The 15,248-nt window shown below is 46.6% G+C and overlaps 1 protein-coding gene across 5 annotated transcripts in view; it reads left to right on the top strand.

The window, feature by feature from the left end:
- Positions 1 to 15,248, top strand: part of Ralgps1 (Ral GEF with PH domain and SH3 binding motif 1) — a 237,172-nt gene that overhangs the window by 31,875 nt on the left and 190,049 nt on the right. For 4 of the 5 annotated variants that reach the window (XM_052182232.1, XM_052182231.1, XM_052182229.1 and 1 more), the window contains exons 3-4: positions 1,661 to 1,768; positions 13,530 to 13,580. In XM_052182232.1, the coding sequence (XP_052038192.1) occupies positions 1,661 to 1,768; positions 13,530 to 13,580 (159 nt within the window). The remainder of the gene's footprint in view (positions 1 to 1,660; positions 1,769 to 13,529; positions 13,581 to 15,248) is intronic. The other variant, XM_052182230.1, reaches the window with a different exon arrangement.

The following is a 15,248-nucleotide window of genomic DNA, read 5'->3' as shown; positions in this document are numbered from 1 at the left end:
CTTGAAGCAGATGAAGCTTGCGGACCAAGATCTCGGCCAGTTCCAGCTGCACAGGGCCAGTCTGTTTCTTTTTAGCTTTGTTCAGATTAGATTATTCTCAGGGGACAAAGCCTTCCATTTAACAAACTATTAAAATGATACCTGTCGTACACCTTGGGCCAGCATGTCTGGGGAGAGAGGTGGTGGTTTTGGCTTGTTTAGTAACCTATGCTGCTATTCTAGGATTTGGGATTTAAGAATATGATTTTGTACTAGATGAGACATGGCACCATGAAGTGAGCGCCTAAGGCGGGGTGGCAGCACTGTGGCCAGCATTCATCCCGGCCTGTGTGCTTGCTGAGCACAGGGCACTGTCCTGAGACCAGGTGGAGTGTCAGTGTGGGAGACTCACCTATAGACACCTCAGGCCCAGGCACCGAGGGGGCTGCTTGCATTTCTTCTTGGCTTTCTGACCATGCACTATCATAACTGTTAGCTTTCTTCCGTGATCCCTAAACACCCTGGATTCCAGTAAGACTGCAACATTTTCCCAGATACAGCCATCTTAGAAAATGAAATAAAGAAAAAAATTAACGAGAGCAGATTCCCTCACTCCTACTCTGAGATGGTGGAATGAACAGAAACTACAAACTCCTTTTCCATGATTTGAGATGAGTAAGACCATGTATGGACAGGCACAGGTTGGGTGGTAAGCATGATGGACTACCCAGGAGGAACTTGATGAAATGCAGTCACATTAAAGAGAATTTGTGTTCAACTTTTTGCACCTTCTCAGGGGTGGGCTTCATGACCTCTGTCCAAATTGGGGAGTTCCCCTTCTTTCCCTGTGGGAGGCCCCTGCTGTGCAGGACTCTGTAACCCCAGCCAGAGGGATTCTGCTCCCTAGCAGTCACTGACGCTTCACAGTTATCTCTCAGCTCACTCACTCACTGGTGAGGGCAGCAACCCTGTGAGCCAGAGTTACCATGGTTACAGTGTCCTGCCCTGATGTCAGCTAGGACGAAGGGAGAGTGCTGGCTGCTCTCACAGAGTGTGCCTCCCAACACCCATGTCAGGTGACTCAAACTGCCTGCATCTGCTGCTCCAGGGGAGCTGATGCCTTCTGGCCTCCCTGGGCACCTGTGCATGCATGATACACATGCATATGCATAAATGAAAGAAATCTTTAAAAGTAAAGGGCAAAAAAACCAAACCAAAACCAAACTAAAAGCAAAACAAACAAACAAGCAAAAAAACAGAATGGAGATTTCCCTAGGTCCCCGGTCCAGGGGCCTTTTCTGAGGGAGAATTTGTCACCTCTCTCTCTTCTGTCTGCACTGAGCTACACCACAGCCCTGGGCTCTGACTCTCTCCTGTCATTACACTGCTAGCTAGAAGCAGTAAGGGGTGATGATCCAACCCATTTGTGGGTTCAGATAGAAAAATGGGTTCATATTCTGGATTTTGGCTTTATGGGTAAGAAAGCTTGGAGACAGAGCATCAACTCAGCTTGCTTACCTGAACAGTGGGCATTATAGCATGCATAGGTAAGGAACTAAGATGGTGTGTGTAGTGTCAGAGCCTGGCACAGAGCAGAGTGGCATATAGCAGACACCTTTCATCGTGCCCTCTCAGGGTGGCCAGACCAGCCAGGTGGCATTTCTCTTCGCCTTCTCCATAGGGCAGCAGCAGCTCAGACTCGCTGGAGGGCCAGAGCTGCGACTATGCCAGCAAGAGCTACGATGCTGTCGTCTTCGACGTTCTGAAAGTGACTCCCGAGGAGTTTGCCGTAAGTAACACGGAACTGATGGGGACAGTGATTCTGTCGCGGGTGCTAAAGGGAGTCACAGGTTGGGAATGCCACATGTGTACACCATAGGAGAGCATGTGATGGGTAAAGGATGCTTTTGGTTTACAATTGGCTGCTTTGGGAAGCTTACAGATAAGAGAAGGAGCAGGACTCAGCCCAGTTCACAGAGCACACATACAGGACACAGCACACAGGCGCATTTGGTGAAGATTTGGACCTGCTGCTGACACAAGGCCAGGCATATTGCTCACTACACTTTCCAGCTGTGGACACAGCATGTGTGCTTCCGTTTCCTTCCTTCCTGTTTACTCCGCCTTCTGTATGTTCATGTACCATCTCCTGTAGCTCGTGCTTAACTGCTGGTCTGACAGGGCATGATCCCTTAGTGGAGCTGGACTGGTGTCCCATGATGCTTCCCTCCCTTGGGGAATGCTGGCACTGGGAGACTGCAAGCCTGATTCTCAGCACTGTTCCAAGGGCTGTGTTTCTCTGCAGCACCATGGCTGTTCCCTGACATGCCCACTTCTTCATGTTCTCCCACTGTATGGAGGACCCATGCTAACTACAGGGCCATGCCAATGATCCATATTTGTAGCTGTGCCTTCTTGGGCTTCCAGATTTATTTAGTCAGGCTCTGCAGAGCCTTCAGTATGTCTAAAAGTTCTGGAGAGATGACTCAGTAGTTAAGAGGTTAAAGTGTGCATTGCTTTTGTAGATCCAAGTTCTGTTCCCATACCCATGTCAGGGAGCTAGTTCACAACTCTCTGTAACTCTAGTACCTGGGAATCCAATTTGCTGGCTTCTGTAGGAACACCCCCCTACCCTGCCCCCACATGCATACTTTAAATCTTAAATAGTCAGTTCTCATTCCAATGACTTTTACTCCTGAGGCCTACCATGTCCTGCCCCAGAGTCTGGCCATGCCTTCTCCTGCCCCTCCCCTGTCTCTGCAGCTGTATTGGAGCCACTTTTCTACCCACTTTCATAGCTTCTGGCCTCAGCCTTTCTGTGCCCTCAGCCTCTGTTTATATGTCCTTACATTGTCCTATGTGATGCTTGCCCTGGGCTAAAAGGGCCACCATCTCTCTCCTTTCTGCTTGTGCTTTTCAGAACAGCAGTTGCCACTTGATATAACATGGATGTGTGACCTGGTTTATCATTCATGTTTCCTGTACTGGAGGATGAACCTAGGGATAGGGCCTGACTCATTTCTCACTTTTTTGTGTCCAAAATGTGCTGATAGTAGGTGCTTACTAAGCATATAGACTGAAAGAATTCAGTCCTCACAGCAGTGAGATGAGGCATCTTGTCTGATTTCTGTGGAGGTTTGATTGATAGTGGCCCCAATAAGCTCATATATTTGAATGTGTGGGTCTGAGCCAGTGGAACTGTTTAGGAAGGATTAGGAGGTGTGGCCTTGTTTGGTGGAGGTTTGTCACTGGGGATGGCTTTTGAGGTTTCAAAAGCCCTTGCCAGGCCCAGTCTCTGTCTGCTTGCTGTCTGAGGATCAGGGTACTGCTCAGTACCATCCTTACCTGCCCCGTGTTCCCCACCATGATAATCAGGGACTAAGCCAACTCTGAAACTATAAGTAAGTCCCCCCAATTAAATGTTCCCTTTTTTATAACTTGCCTTGGACATGGTGTCTCCTTAAAACAATAGAATAGTAACTAAGTTGGCACCCAGGCACTGGGGTATTACCTATGATGTTGTGAGGTACCTATCAGAGAAGGCCACTCAGACAGTGGTTCAAACCAATGGCAAGTCTTTATTAGCTGGCCTGCTTAGGTGTTTGGGACCTGAGTATGGTCCTGATACTTCTCAAGGTGAGCTTTTAAGCACAAAAATTATATCCTGGGTTGATATATTCAGTTAACAAGATTAGTTAGCCAGAAACAGAACCACAGAAGCCAAAAAACAAGGTTAGGACATTTAGGGACTTTGACAGGACTTTGATGTATTAGGTCTTTGTGTTCTCATTCTCATTCTCTCTCTCTCTCTCTCTCTCTCTCTCTCTCTCTCTCTCTCTCTCTCTCTCTCTCTCGATTCCCATGCTGAAGTCTAGGGGCCCCCAATGTCTAGCTTAAGATGCTATTTTGGGGGAAATATGGAGGACTTTGTGTCTGTGGGCTAGTAAGCTATAAGAAGGCTATCAGAAGGCTCAGTGGACCATCCTGGTGTGAACATGAGAGACAGTGTGGACTGTGGAGGTCTGGCATATGAGAGGTTTTAGACAGGGGGGAGGTGTCAGAGTCTGGGGTAGAGACCTTTCTTGTGGTATTTTGCCAAAGAATATGGCCACTTTTTGCCCTTGTCCAAAAAATCTGTCAGACACAAAATTGAAGACTTTTGGACTAATGTTGGCAGAGATTTTAAGACAGCTTAGTGTACTGACTGTGTCACATTGTTATTAGTGGTCACTCTTATCCTGATGTACAATGAAAAGGAGCAAATGTAGCAAAAAGAAATACAAAATGTATAGTTTGAAGAGAAGCAGAATATCTGTGAGTGTAATTTTGGAGCCAAGTCCTGTGCTTAGAGAGATGAAAAGTTTAAAGAGGCCTGAAGCTAATTAGAATAAAAGGATAGTACCTCAGGGTAAGATCTACCCAGCTAATCCTGTAGCTTGTAAAAAAGAAAAGTTTATGTATGGAGGAAAACTTTCAACAAGTGAAAGCTTATGCTAGGCCGATTCCATCCCAGGCAAACAAAAGGATCTGGCAGCTTTGACCTTGTGGTTCTAGATTTAGAGTCAGGAAGGATACAGGAAAGGAGTTGAGCTGTCTTCCTTTCTCCCAGGTTAGGGAAGCCTTTGTGGCCAGGCTTGGGTCAGGGTTGATCCTTCATGGAGGCCCAGAAAGGCCATTGCATGAAGCTGTGAAGGTTTAGCCTCGATTGCATTAGAGACCCTGCTGGATTCTGGAGATGCCAGAGTTGTGGGATACCTGGCTGAGGGCAGACAGGGTGTGGGACAGGAGAGGTAGATATAAAAAGCCATCTAAGCCCTTGGACATCTGATATGGAGATACTGAATTTGGAGTTTCACATTCAGGTTTTCAGTCTCACTTTGGTCCAGCATTTCCTATCTTTCCTTTTTGAATGGTACTGTATCTGCTATGCCATTGTATGTTGGAAGTATGTGATCTGCTTTTTGATTTTACAGGGGATTATAGTTAAGAGATTGCCTTGAGTTTCAGAAGAGACCTTGGGCTTTGGAATTTTAAACAGTGTTAAAACCATGAAAGACTATGGGGACTTTTGAAGTTGAACTAAATGCATTTTGTATTCTGTGTAACTACTAGCCTATGGCCAGGGAGTAGAATGTGGTGGTTTGAATGAGAATGTCCTCCTCTCCCCCAAAACCAGGTCATGTATTGAAAGTTTTGTTCCCAGTTTGTAAAGGAGTGGGAAGTTCAGCTGTGGGTTGGAAGAGGTGTCTTTGGAGGCATCGCTGGAGGTGGTCTTTGGGATTTCGAACGCCCTTGCCAGCCTGTCTCTCTGCCTGTTGTCTGAGGATCAGGATGTAAGCATGTTGGGACCATTCCAGCTTCATGCCAGCTGCCTGCCTGCCTGCCTGCCTTTCTGCCTGCTGCCATGTTCCCCAGCATGATAGTTATAGACTAACCCTCTAGAACTATAAGCAAGCCCCTCTTTAAATGTTTTTTCCAATGGTGTTTTATCACATCAGTAGAACCATAGCTGACACATTCTTATAGAGAAACTAAAGTCCTAGGGTCATTGTTCTCTTCTGCATCATCTGGCAGTGCTGGCTCTGAAGCCCTCACCTCCTCATGGTCTACCTGATACTCTCATGATGTCCACTACAGTGGGTTAATCTGTCTGTGATGGCACCTGACTCCACAGGTTCATAGGCTTTTTCTAGTTTCCTTTTCACAAAGGCCTTGTACACCAGGTGCCATTGTTTTTCCAGTGGCTTTGTTATTCTAGTCTACTGTAAAGGCAGCATCTGGAGAGGAAGCCCCCCTTTTACACATACTGTCACTAACTATACCAGAGCTGCGTTGCTCATTATTCAGGAGACATCACCCAGGGTAGTTATGCCTTGTTTTTCTGGCCTTTCCTCTCCCTCTGCCTCCTTCCCTCCTCTTTCTCCTTCTTTGTAGTAGGAAATATTAAAAAAAAATGCAGCCCACGCTACGCAGGCAGGCTCTGGTGGGCTGGCATCTCCTGGACACTCTGACCAGAATTCCAAAACCTCTTCACCCAGCTCGCTAAGTTCCCACTGGCAGGTCCCTACCACACCAACCTCACGCTTCAAAATTTCCATAGCCTTTTGGGGTGTACTTCTTGCAAACCCATGCTTTGCCATCATACCTTTCTCTCTGGAACCCAGTTGAGTCACCATGTGAAGGACAATACTACACAAACTTAGTTCAGAAACAACAGGTTATTCAATCACTGGGTGCAACAACTAGAATTCTAATCTTTTAAGTCATATTAAGTAAAAATCCTCCAGTGGCAAATCCACTAACCAGGGGCCACTTGTAGCTACATCTTGTCCTCCCACCGTCCTGCCTTTCCCACTGTCCTATGTCCAGCCTGGAAGTCCCACCTGCTCGCCCAGTGATTGGTTTCTTTATTCATTAGAAGGGTCACATGAAGTCCTGAGCACTTGATTCACTCCTTGCTCCAGGTAGCCCTCTTGGAGAAGCTGACTTAGTGTCAGAGTACACACAGCACCAGGGCTAGCCACAACGCTACTTCTTCATTCTGGTTAGTCTTGATCAGAGGCTGGGGGCTAGGGGTTGCGGATTAAGGTGTTATGCCCAAGTTTTAGGTACCCAAAGACTACCAAGGAGCCAATTCTGATAGAAAACATAAAGAAAGGGTCTTTACTATGAGCGTTCCAGGAAGGTCTCTCAGACTATTACCATTGCAGTGGGTCAGAATGAAAACCCCTCTAGCCTATGGTTCAGGGTTTTTATTATGGTTATAGCAAATGTGGGGAATTTTCATATAGGTCAGCAAGTTCATATTTTAAAAACTGCATTTTTGGCATAATCTGTAGGAATCGAACAGGAGGACAGAACCACCTGACAAACAGGCTGTCTTAAGTTATCTGTATGCATCTTGACCCTGCTGTTGTAGCCTGACTGGCTGTTGCTTTCATACACACACACACACACACACACACACACACACACACACACACACACACACACCGAGACAGGGTTTCTCTGTGTAGCCCTGGATGTTCTAGAACTCTGTAGACCAGGCTGGCCTCGAACTCAGAAATCCGCCTGCCTCTGCCTCCTAAATGCTGGGATTACAGGCAAGCACCACCACCGCCTGGCTTGACTGGCTGTTGCTAAGGGGAGTGGGTTGTCATAGGATGCTTGCTCAGGAGGACTCTGATTTTCTACCTGGGATTGGAGTTTAGCCTCTGGTCTTGCACAAAATGGAGTTTCTTCAAAAACAGTTGGTTGGTATGATAGTGTGTGTATGCTCAGCCCAGGGAGTAGCACTATTAGAAGGTGTGGCCTTGTTGGTGTAGGTGTGCCACTGGGCGTGAGCTTTAATACCCTAGTCCTAGCTACCTGGAGCCAGTATTCTGCTAGCAGCCTTCAGAACCAGATGTAGAACTCTCAGCTCCTCCTGCACCATGTCTGCCTGGATGCTGCCACGTTCCCACCTTGATGATAATGGACTGAACCTCTGAGCTTGTAAGTAGCCCCAGTTAAATGTTTCCCTTATAAGAGTTGCCTTGGTCATAGTGTCTGTTCACAGCAGTAAAACCCTGACCAAGACAGTTGGGCTTTACAAGAGATTTAGGTGTTTCAGTTTGTTCATCATCAGATCTTTAGGAACTATGTTTAAAAAGGAAGTTGAATTTTTCTTTAATTAAAAGTGTACAGTACATGAGAACCACTCAAAACCACTGACATATTTTTGACATGTCATGATATGTGAAATGATTGCTACATGCTGCTGATGCATAAGCCAGCCACAGAGTAGGAAAAGGTTCCCTGGAGCTGGGCAGAGTATTGCACATTTTAAATCTTCACACTCAGGACACAGAGGCAAGCATGTTCCTGTGAGTTGGAGAACAGCCTGGTGTACATAGTGAGCTTCAGGATAGCCAAAGTTACATAGTGAGACTGTGTCTAAATGATAGAAAGAACAGGAAAGGAAGGATGCCCTGATATGTGAAAGTATAGGGAAACCCTCTTACAGTTACAAGGGATGATGAGTGTGTGGGCCCACAGACTGTCTGTGTGAGTTCTCATGACAGCAGCATGTGTATCCTCAGACTGTGTGTGTGTGTGTGTGCATATGACAATAGCATGTAGGTCCACAGACTGTGTGTGTGTGTGTATACATGACGGTGGCATGTGAGCCCACAGAGTGTGTGTATGTATGCACATGACAGCAGCATGTAGGCCCACAGACTGTGTGTGTGTGTGTACATGACAGCAGCTGCAGCCTGCATTCTGGAAGGACACAGCAGTTAACAGAATGCAAATGCTTTAGCGGAGTAAACTTTTTGTGAGAGTATGTGAAGAAATGCAAATAACTTTAATACATAGAATGACAGAAATGTCTGGAGGAAATCCAGCATTAGCAGGAATTAGTTGTATCTGGCTAATGTGTATAGATCTCACCTTAAAAAAAAAACACTCAGACACTTGCTGTGTAGTCCTGGCTTTCCTGTAACTCACTCTCTAGACCAGGCTGGCTTCGAAATCAGAGATATGCCTGCCTCTGTCTTGCAAGTGCTGGGATTGAATGTGTGAGCCACTATGCCCATCCTCATTACTACTTTTTTAATAGATGTATATATAACATTCAGATGTTTAAAGAACCATGATTTTTAAAATCAAATCCCTATTTCAGAATTTTGCTGCTATAGCTGATGGTCTGATATCTAGCCACACTTCTGTATGTATCACTGTTGTATTGTCACCTAGGTCTCTGTAAAACTCCTATGTGACTGTGCTTCTCCTGTATCTCTCAGGGTTCTGTCAGTGATGTGCTCATTCCCTCTGTAGGCGATGATATGTAAACCTAGGGTGTGACCCAAGGCCCAGAGGACCTTTCCATTTAGCAGTATGGGAATAGATAGTAGCTCCATGCTCTGTGCATCAGATCATGTCCTGAATGCAATCATTTTGCTCTGAATTTAACATTAGGAAGAAGGTGGTCTGTGTTACTCTTGCAAGCACAGACTAAGCATTAAGAGAAGACATAAATATGCATAGTTACGCACAGATGGCTTATAGCTCACGTGGTCAAGGACTCCCATGGCTGTGTTCGTCACTCTCGGGCTGCTTCTGATTCTGGCTTCTGTGGCTGGAGTTTGGGTTTGAGTGGCTGTGGATCTAGATCTTCTGGCTCTAGTAGCTCTGGCCATGGCTTTTGTCCCTCTGGTCATAGATCTCATGGCTGTGGCTGTGGCTCTGGCCATGGCTTCCGTTGTGCTGGCGATGGGCCCCCCTTAGCTCTTGTGAGCTCTTAACTCAGGAGTACTATTGGAGTTGACTGAGAGTGTTCTGTCAGTGGTTGAGGCTGTTCATTGGGACTATCAATAATGTTCTTTTATTATACAGTACAATATTAGCCAACAGCTTTTGTTTGCTTATCATGGTCTTGAGAAAGCCTTATATAAAGGCTATGGCTCATATGTGAGAATTTAGTGTGGTACTGTTAGTAATCTGTATATTCATCATAATTGTTTTATATTTTGGCTAACCAGCCAGTTTCCCACATCAAACCACTTTTTGGGGGTTGGGTGGAGGATGCACAGTGCCCTGATAGGCCCTGTTCAGGCTGTGACATTCAACCCAGTGCAGTGGTGTCATGTAGTGTGTGATGAATGGCTCTTTCTCCTCAGAGCCTGACTTGGTGTTGAGTGGACCTGCTCCTGGGATGAGGAAAGGCATTGTAGGTATGGCCAGTTGACCTGAGGTATGACTAGTGCTTCCTGTTTAGGCCCTCCGCTGTGTGAATTGGTGCCTGGAAACAAGTGGGAGTGGCGCCCTAGCTCTGTGGGCATATCTGACCGCACTGGAGTCTATACCGCTGGGGAAGGATTACTCAGTAGTAGCCTTTGAACAAGTTTGGCATGGTCATAAAGTATTGTGAAATTAGTGACTTGGTGAGTTTTCCTTGGGTATTTGTCTTGCTAGAGGCTTGTCCTGGACACTGCATCCATTCTAGTCAAAGTAGAGAGATAGAAATGGAGCAGGTCTCTAAAACATAGCTTCTCTGTGTTGGGAACAGACAGGCCCCATCTTGGGAGCAGCACTGTTGGTATTTTTGTTCTTTTGTTTTCCTCTTTGTGTGTACATGTGCACTTGGTATGTGTGGCACAGAGGCCAGAGGTCAATGCTGGGTGTCCCTCCCGGTTGCTTTCCATTTTATGTTTGGAGGTGGGGGTCTCTCAGTGGCCTGGGGCACACACTAAACTAGTCTGTTGGCTAGGGAGCTCCAGGGATCCCCCATCCCTGCCTCCCAGCACTGAGATTAAAGATACATGCTACCATGCCCAGCATGTTAGGCACATTCTGGGGATCCACTCAGGCCCTTGTGCTCGGACAGCAAGCGTTTACCCATCAACCTGTGTCCCCATCCAGATATGTCTGAGGAAACCATTGAGTATAGTGTTAATCTGACAGCCTGAGCTGGCATCAGGATGTGGAGCAGACCATTCAAAGAGACATGGCTGGTATGTTGTCATTGCCTGGAAATTCTATGGTAAACCTGTAAGCAAATGGCCAGAGAAGAGAACGTCTTATTTTCCCATCAGCCTGACTTAGGTCTTCTCCTAAGTATTATTGCACACACTCTGCTGGTCTCTACTGGACAGAAGCACAGGGGAGCTTTTCAAGGTTCCTGAAGCTGTTGGCTTCAACTCTCCTGTTTTCAAAGGGTCTTTCTGCTTCCTGTGTGCAGTTGAGCCAGGGGTGGTAGCACATGGCTAACAACCCCGGTGTATGTATAACAGAAAAGGCAGCAGTTGTCTATACTGCCTGGGGTGGAGCTCTGTGCTCTGTGGGCCTATGGTACTCACATGAGGACTGGGCCCAAGGTATGCAGAAGTCGCACAACTCTTGCCACCATGGGGAAAGCACAAGAGCTGGGATTCCGCCAGGTGCCTTATTGTTCTTGGTACCATTAGTGGCAATATTTCCCTCTATGCCCTGGGAGGGACAGGCTGCTTACTGTCCTGCTCATTTCCCTCCTATTTGATTCTGAGGATGCCATGCTGTGGTCAGTTGTTCTGTGCTTTTCAGCAACCTTTAAATTGTGCCAGGAGCTGGCTATAGTTCCATGCCTATGCCCTAGCTCTGGTCACAGGTAACACGTGTTGCCATTTTTCTCCAGTGTTTTCTTGGTATAAGGCTTTTGGGTGGCTCAGTATAACAGCCTCTGTTTCCTTCTCTTTAGAGCAACTTTGGCATGTGATGGTTCAGCTGAAACAGTGAGCCTTATGTCCAGGCGTTTGGACTGTACATGTGTGTGCTAGTACATGAGACTATCTCTGTGTCTGTATTAGCTACATTTGTCATTACCCCCTCACTGTGTACATGTACACACAATTTATTATTGTCACATCAGACATTGTGCATATCTTATTTTAGAATTTCTACCATGTGGACTGCAATGTCTGAATGTGTCCCACTGGGTAGGTTCAGTAGACCAAGTGTTAGAAAGGCCCATGACCCACTTCCCTGTCTCAGAGGCATGTGGTGATTGACACCTGCCTCCTAGGTGACACATAGAGATGGGTAAGTCACGAAGTGACCTTGGCCCTGGTCCCCAAATGAGCATCTGCTTTTGGTCCCATCTCTGGCCTCAGAGCCTGTGTGGTGGTGTGACCCCCCACCCCCACCCCACCCCCTCTCTTTTCTTTCCGGGTTTGTGCAAGAGGGCAGTAGGACAGTAGGAGTGGGCGGCTTGCCACGCTGCCTACAAGTTTCCAGAGCTTCTACTCTGAGCTCATTGAGGGCTAGTGGGTAATAAGCAGTTCAGGGTCTCAGATGGGTCTGTGGACACATCTCGAATAGTTCTCCACCATGTAATTTTGGGGAGGTAGAGACTTCAGAAGAGAAATCAATTTTTATTTAAATTTGAATAGTAGTGTCTCTATCATGCAAATTTTAAAATATTGTATTTAGAAGTTTTTAAAATTAGAAAAATAATTCATAGTTGAGGCAGGAACCAAGTAGCATAAATATTTCCAAACTACCTTCCAAATGACTAAGGTCCGCAGCTATAAGTTCATTGCATACTCAAAGGGAAGGCATGGGCAGAGTTATAGGGAGGGATGTGGTAGGACGGGCAGCACAGAAGTTTGTCATCTCCCATCAGCAATAAAAGTAACTCTCAGTGTATTAAAATGATCTGAAACTGAAAGTAATAGAAGAATACACTCAGGTATGGTCATGACAGGCTATGCTTTAGGGCAGTGGTTCTCAACCTTTGGGTTACAACCTGCACAGGGTTATCCTGCATATCAGATATTGACATTACAATTTATTTCAGTACCAAAGTTACAGTTATGAAATAGCAATGAAAATAATTTTATGGTTGAGGTAACACAGCATGAGGAGTGCACTGAAGAATCACAGCATGGGGAGGGGTTGAAAACCACCGCTCAAGGGGCTTCAAGAGGGCAAGGCAGGAAAGGAGCAATGGACTAACAGGGTTATATCAGACACAGAAACTCTCCCAGCAAAAGAAGCAGTCAGCAGGGTGAAGGAACGCCCCAGGATGAGAGAAAACACTTGCAAACTATACATTCTACAAGAGGTTAGTATCCAGACTATATAAGGCGCTTCAGAAGGCTTACTAGCAAAAAAACACAAACGAAACCAAAATAAACAGAGAGATGACAACATTCATGAATGAGCAGTAGACCTGGTGGGCTTGCCCAGAGAAGGCATGCAGGGGGCCGTGGAACATGGAGGGATACCCAGAAGTCATCAGAATAAAGCAGCTCAAATCCATGAGAGCTCATTAACTCCAGGAAAATGGCTGCTACCACAAAGTTGAGGACAGTACCCACTGATGAGGATGCAGAGGGAGGAACACCTCTGGGTGCTGTAGCTGGGCATGCGCATTAGTGTAGCTGTTACAGAAAACAGTGAAGTCGTTTCTTGGAAACCAGAGAACTGCTCTGTGTTGCAGCAGCCCAACACTGGCTATATCTCCAAAGTCAGCACAGTCTGTACTTCTGCTTATTGCAGCCCTGCCTGCAATATCAAGACATGGAAACAAACGGAGTGGGTAAACCATGTATGGATGAAATGGGGCACACACAGTGGGTTATCATTCAACTGTAAAAAAGAATGAAACCTTGTCAGTTGAGACAACACAGGTGGAACCAGAGAGTATTCTGTTAGGTGAAGCAAACCAGAAAGACATGTGCCACATGGTCTCTCTTGTATGTTGCATATATGGAAAGGTGGCTTCCTGAAGTGAGGGAATTTGGGAAGAGGGATGGGGTAGAGAGGGACTGATCTGTGGAGAAAGAAGTCCCAGCCTCTGCTAGTGCAGAGGGTGAGCTCTGTACTGCAGAGAGCTTGGAGAACTTTGTGTGTTTTGTCATTAAGAAGTGATGATATATCTAAGAAGATAGATATATTTAAGCTGATTGAAATGTCACTCATTGTACATGATTGTTCAGCCATCAAATGGTACCCCATGAATACTTAAGACTTCTGTTTTTCCAGCATCTGTTTAAAGCCTCTAACCCTGTATCCCTATTCTCTTGTAGAGTCAGATCACATTGATGGACATCCCCGTGTTCAAAGCCATCCAGCCAGAGGTCTGTACCATTATGTAATCCCACTGGGGCCAGGGCTGGGGAGGGCGATCTGCTGAAGCCTTACAGATGTGTGACCATTTTGAGTGGGGATTTGGGTTCTGCTGAGAAAGTCCCATCTGGCCCAGTCTGGCAGAGCAGAGGCGCTGCTGCCTCAGTCTGTGCTGTGCAGCCTGCCTGCCCCCTTGTCCCAGGCACAGGAGGGCTGTTTGATCTGGAGCTTTCTCTGTGCTGATGTCACATCCTGGTGGCTGCCTTGCTTCTGTTTTTGAAATTAGTTGCCACAGCAAACCTCACATGTTTATATTAAAAGCATATGTGCATTTTAGAAGTGATAAAAGTCAAGTTGGGTCTTTAGAAATGAAGAGGATGAATAATATCCTCTAGCTGGTGAAGAGTTTTTAGTTATTTTACCCAGAGTTCCTTTTCTTTGCTAGCAAGTAACACAAACCCATTTCAGAAAGCCAAACGGAGACACGAACCTTCCCACAGTGTCTATACACAGGAAAAGCTACTGAGTGTGAGCGTCCTTCCCTTAGGGTCTACTTCCCATCTTCTTCCCTCCTGTGTCCATGTGTGGCCTCGAGTGACCTCCCCAAAGGATCCACATTTACAGCTCCCTGCACTGACAACATAGTTCTTTCTCCAGCCCAGTGTAGTCGTGTGGCCAAGGGTCAGGATTTGCAGACACTGCTGATATGCCTGGCCTTGGGTGAGCTGCAGGTAGGGACACAGCCTGGAGGGCCTGCTGCAGCAGCTGTGTGGTGAGGGCGCATGGACCCTTGCAGTAACTGCAGCTTTCAGTGGAGCCAAAGTGCCTAGGCCAACCACAAGGCCAGCCCTCCAGCCCAGGAGGAATCGTATTGCTGGCTGGCTGTGCAGTAACAGTGGTTGTGTTAGTTGGGCTTTACCCGCTGGGGCTAAGCTATGCATGTTTTCATGGTGATGCCACCTTTCCCTGTCTCATCCTAATGTGGAACAGCTCACTGTTCCTAGTTAACAATTCTCTGCCTCTGGGAGCTTTGCTGGTTGCAGTCATGTAATGATTGCCTTCTCAGCTGAGTCTCTCTCTAGATCTTTGTCTTTTTTTTTCTCCTCTCCATTTTTTGAGATGTGGTCTTATGGTCTTAACATATCTCAGGCTACCCTTGAGCTTTCTGTGTAGCCAAGGATGACCTTGAACTCCTGATCACCTTGCTTTTGCCTCCTGAGTGCCAGGATTTCAGGTGTCCGCTACAGCTACCATTCCTGGCCACTGAGGCTAGCTCTGATTATATTCTCAAAACTTTGGTCTGGAGCCCTTTAGATGTCTGTGGCTTTGTTCTGCAACCTGAATGTGAAGGGTTATGATGCAGTCTGTCAGATGGCCCTTGCTGTCCAGGTGTGACTGGGAGGCATATCAGGACAGCAGGGTGTCTACCACTCCAAAGACTCATCTACAAGGGCTGGGCCAGGCGGAACCCTTCTCTGGGGTACTGTAGTGTGGAGGGAGGGAGCCTTGCCAGGTGACATGTTAAGGTTGTGCCCAGACATTAAGCTGCATGCGTTTTCCTTTAAAATTTTATCTTGGAGGTCTAAGTCTCAGAGTCACTAGGACAGCTGGCAAAGCATGGGGTTCTCGGACTAGCACCCCTGGACTTGATGAATCTGCACCTCTGGGTTGGGCCTGGA

The sequence above is a fragment of the Apodemus sylvaticus genome, chromosome 5 (genome assembly GCF_947179515.1).
Source record: "Apodemus sylvaticus chromosome 5, mApoSyl1.1, whole genome shotgun sequence".
Lineage (NCBI taxonomy): Eukaryota > Metazoa > Chordata > Mammalia > Rodentia > Muridae > Apodemus > Apodemus sylvaticus.
The sequence above is the reverse complement of the archived record's forward strand: the minus strand, read 5'-3'. Positions and strand labels throughout refer to the sequence as shown.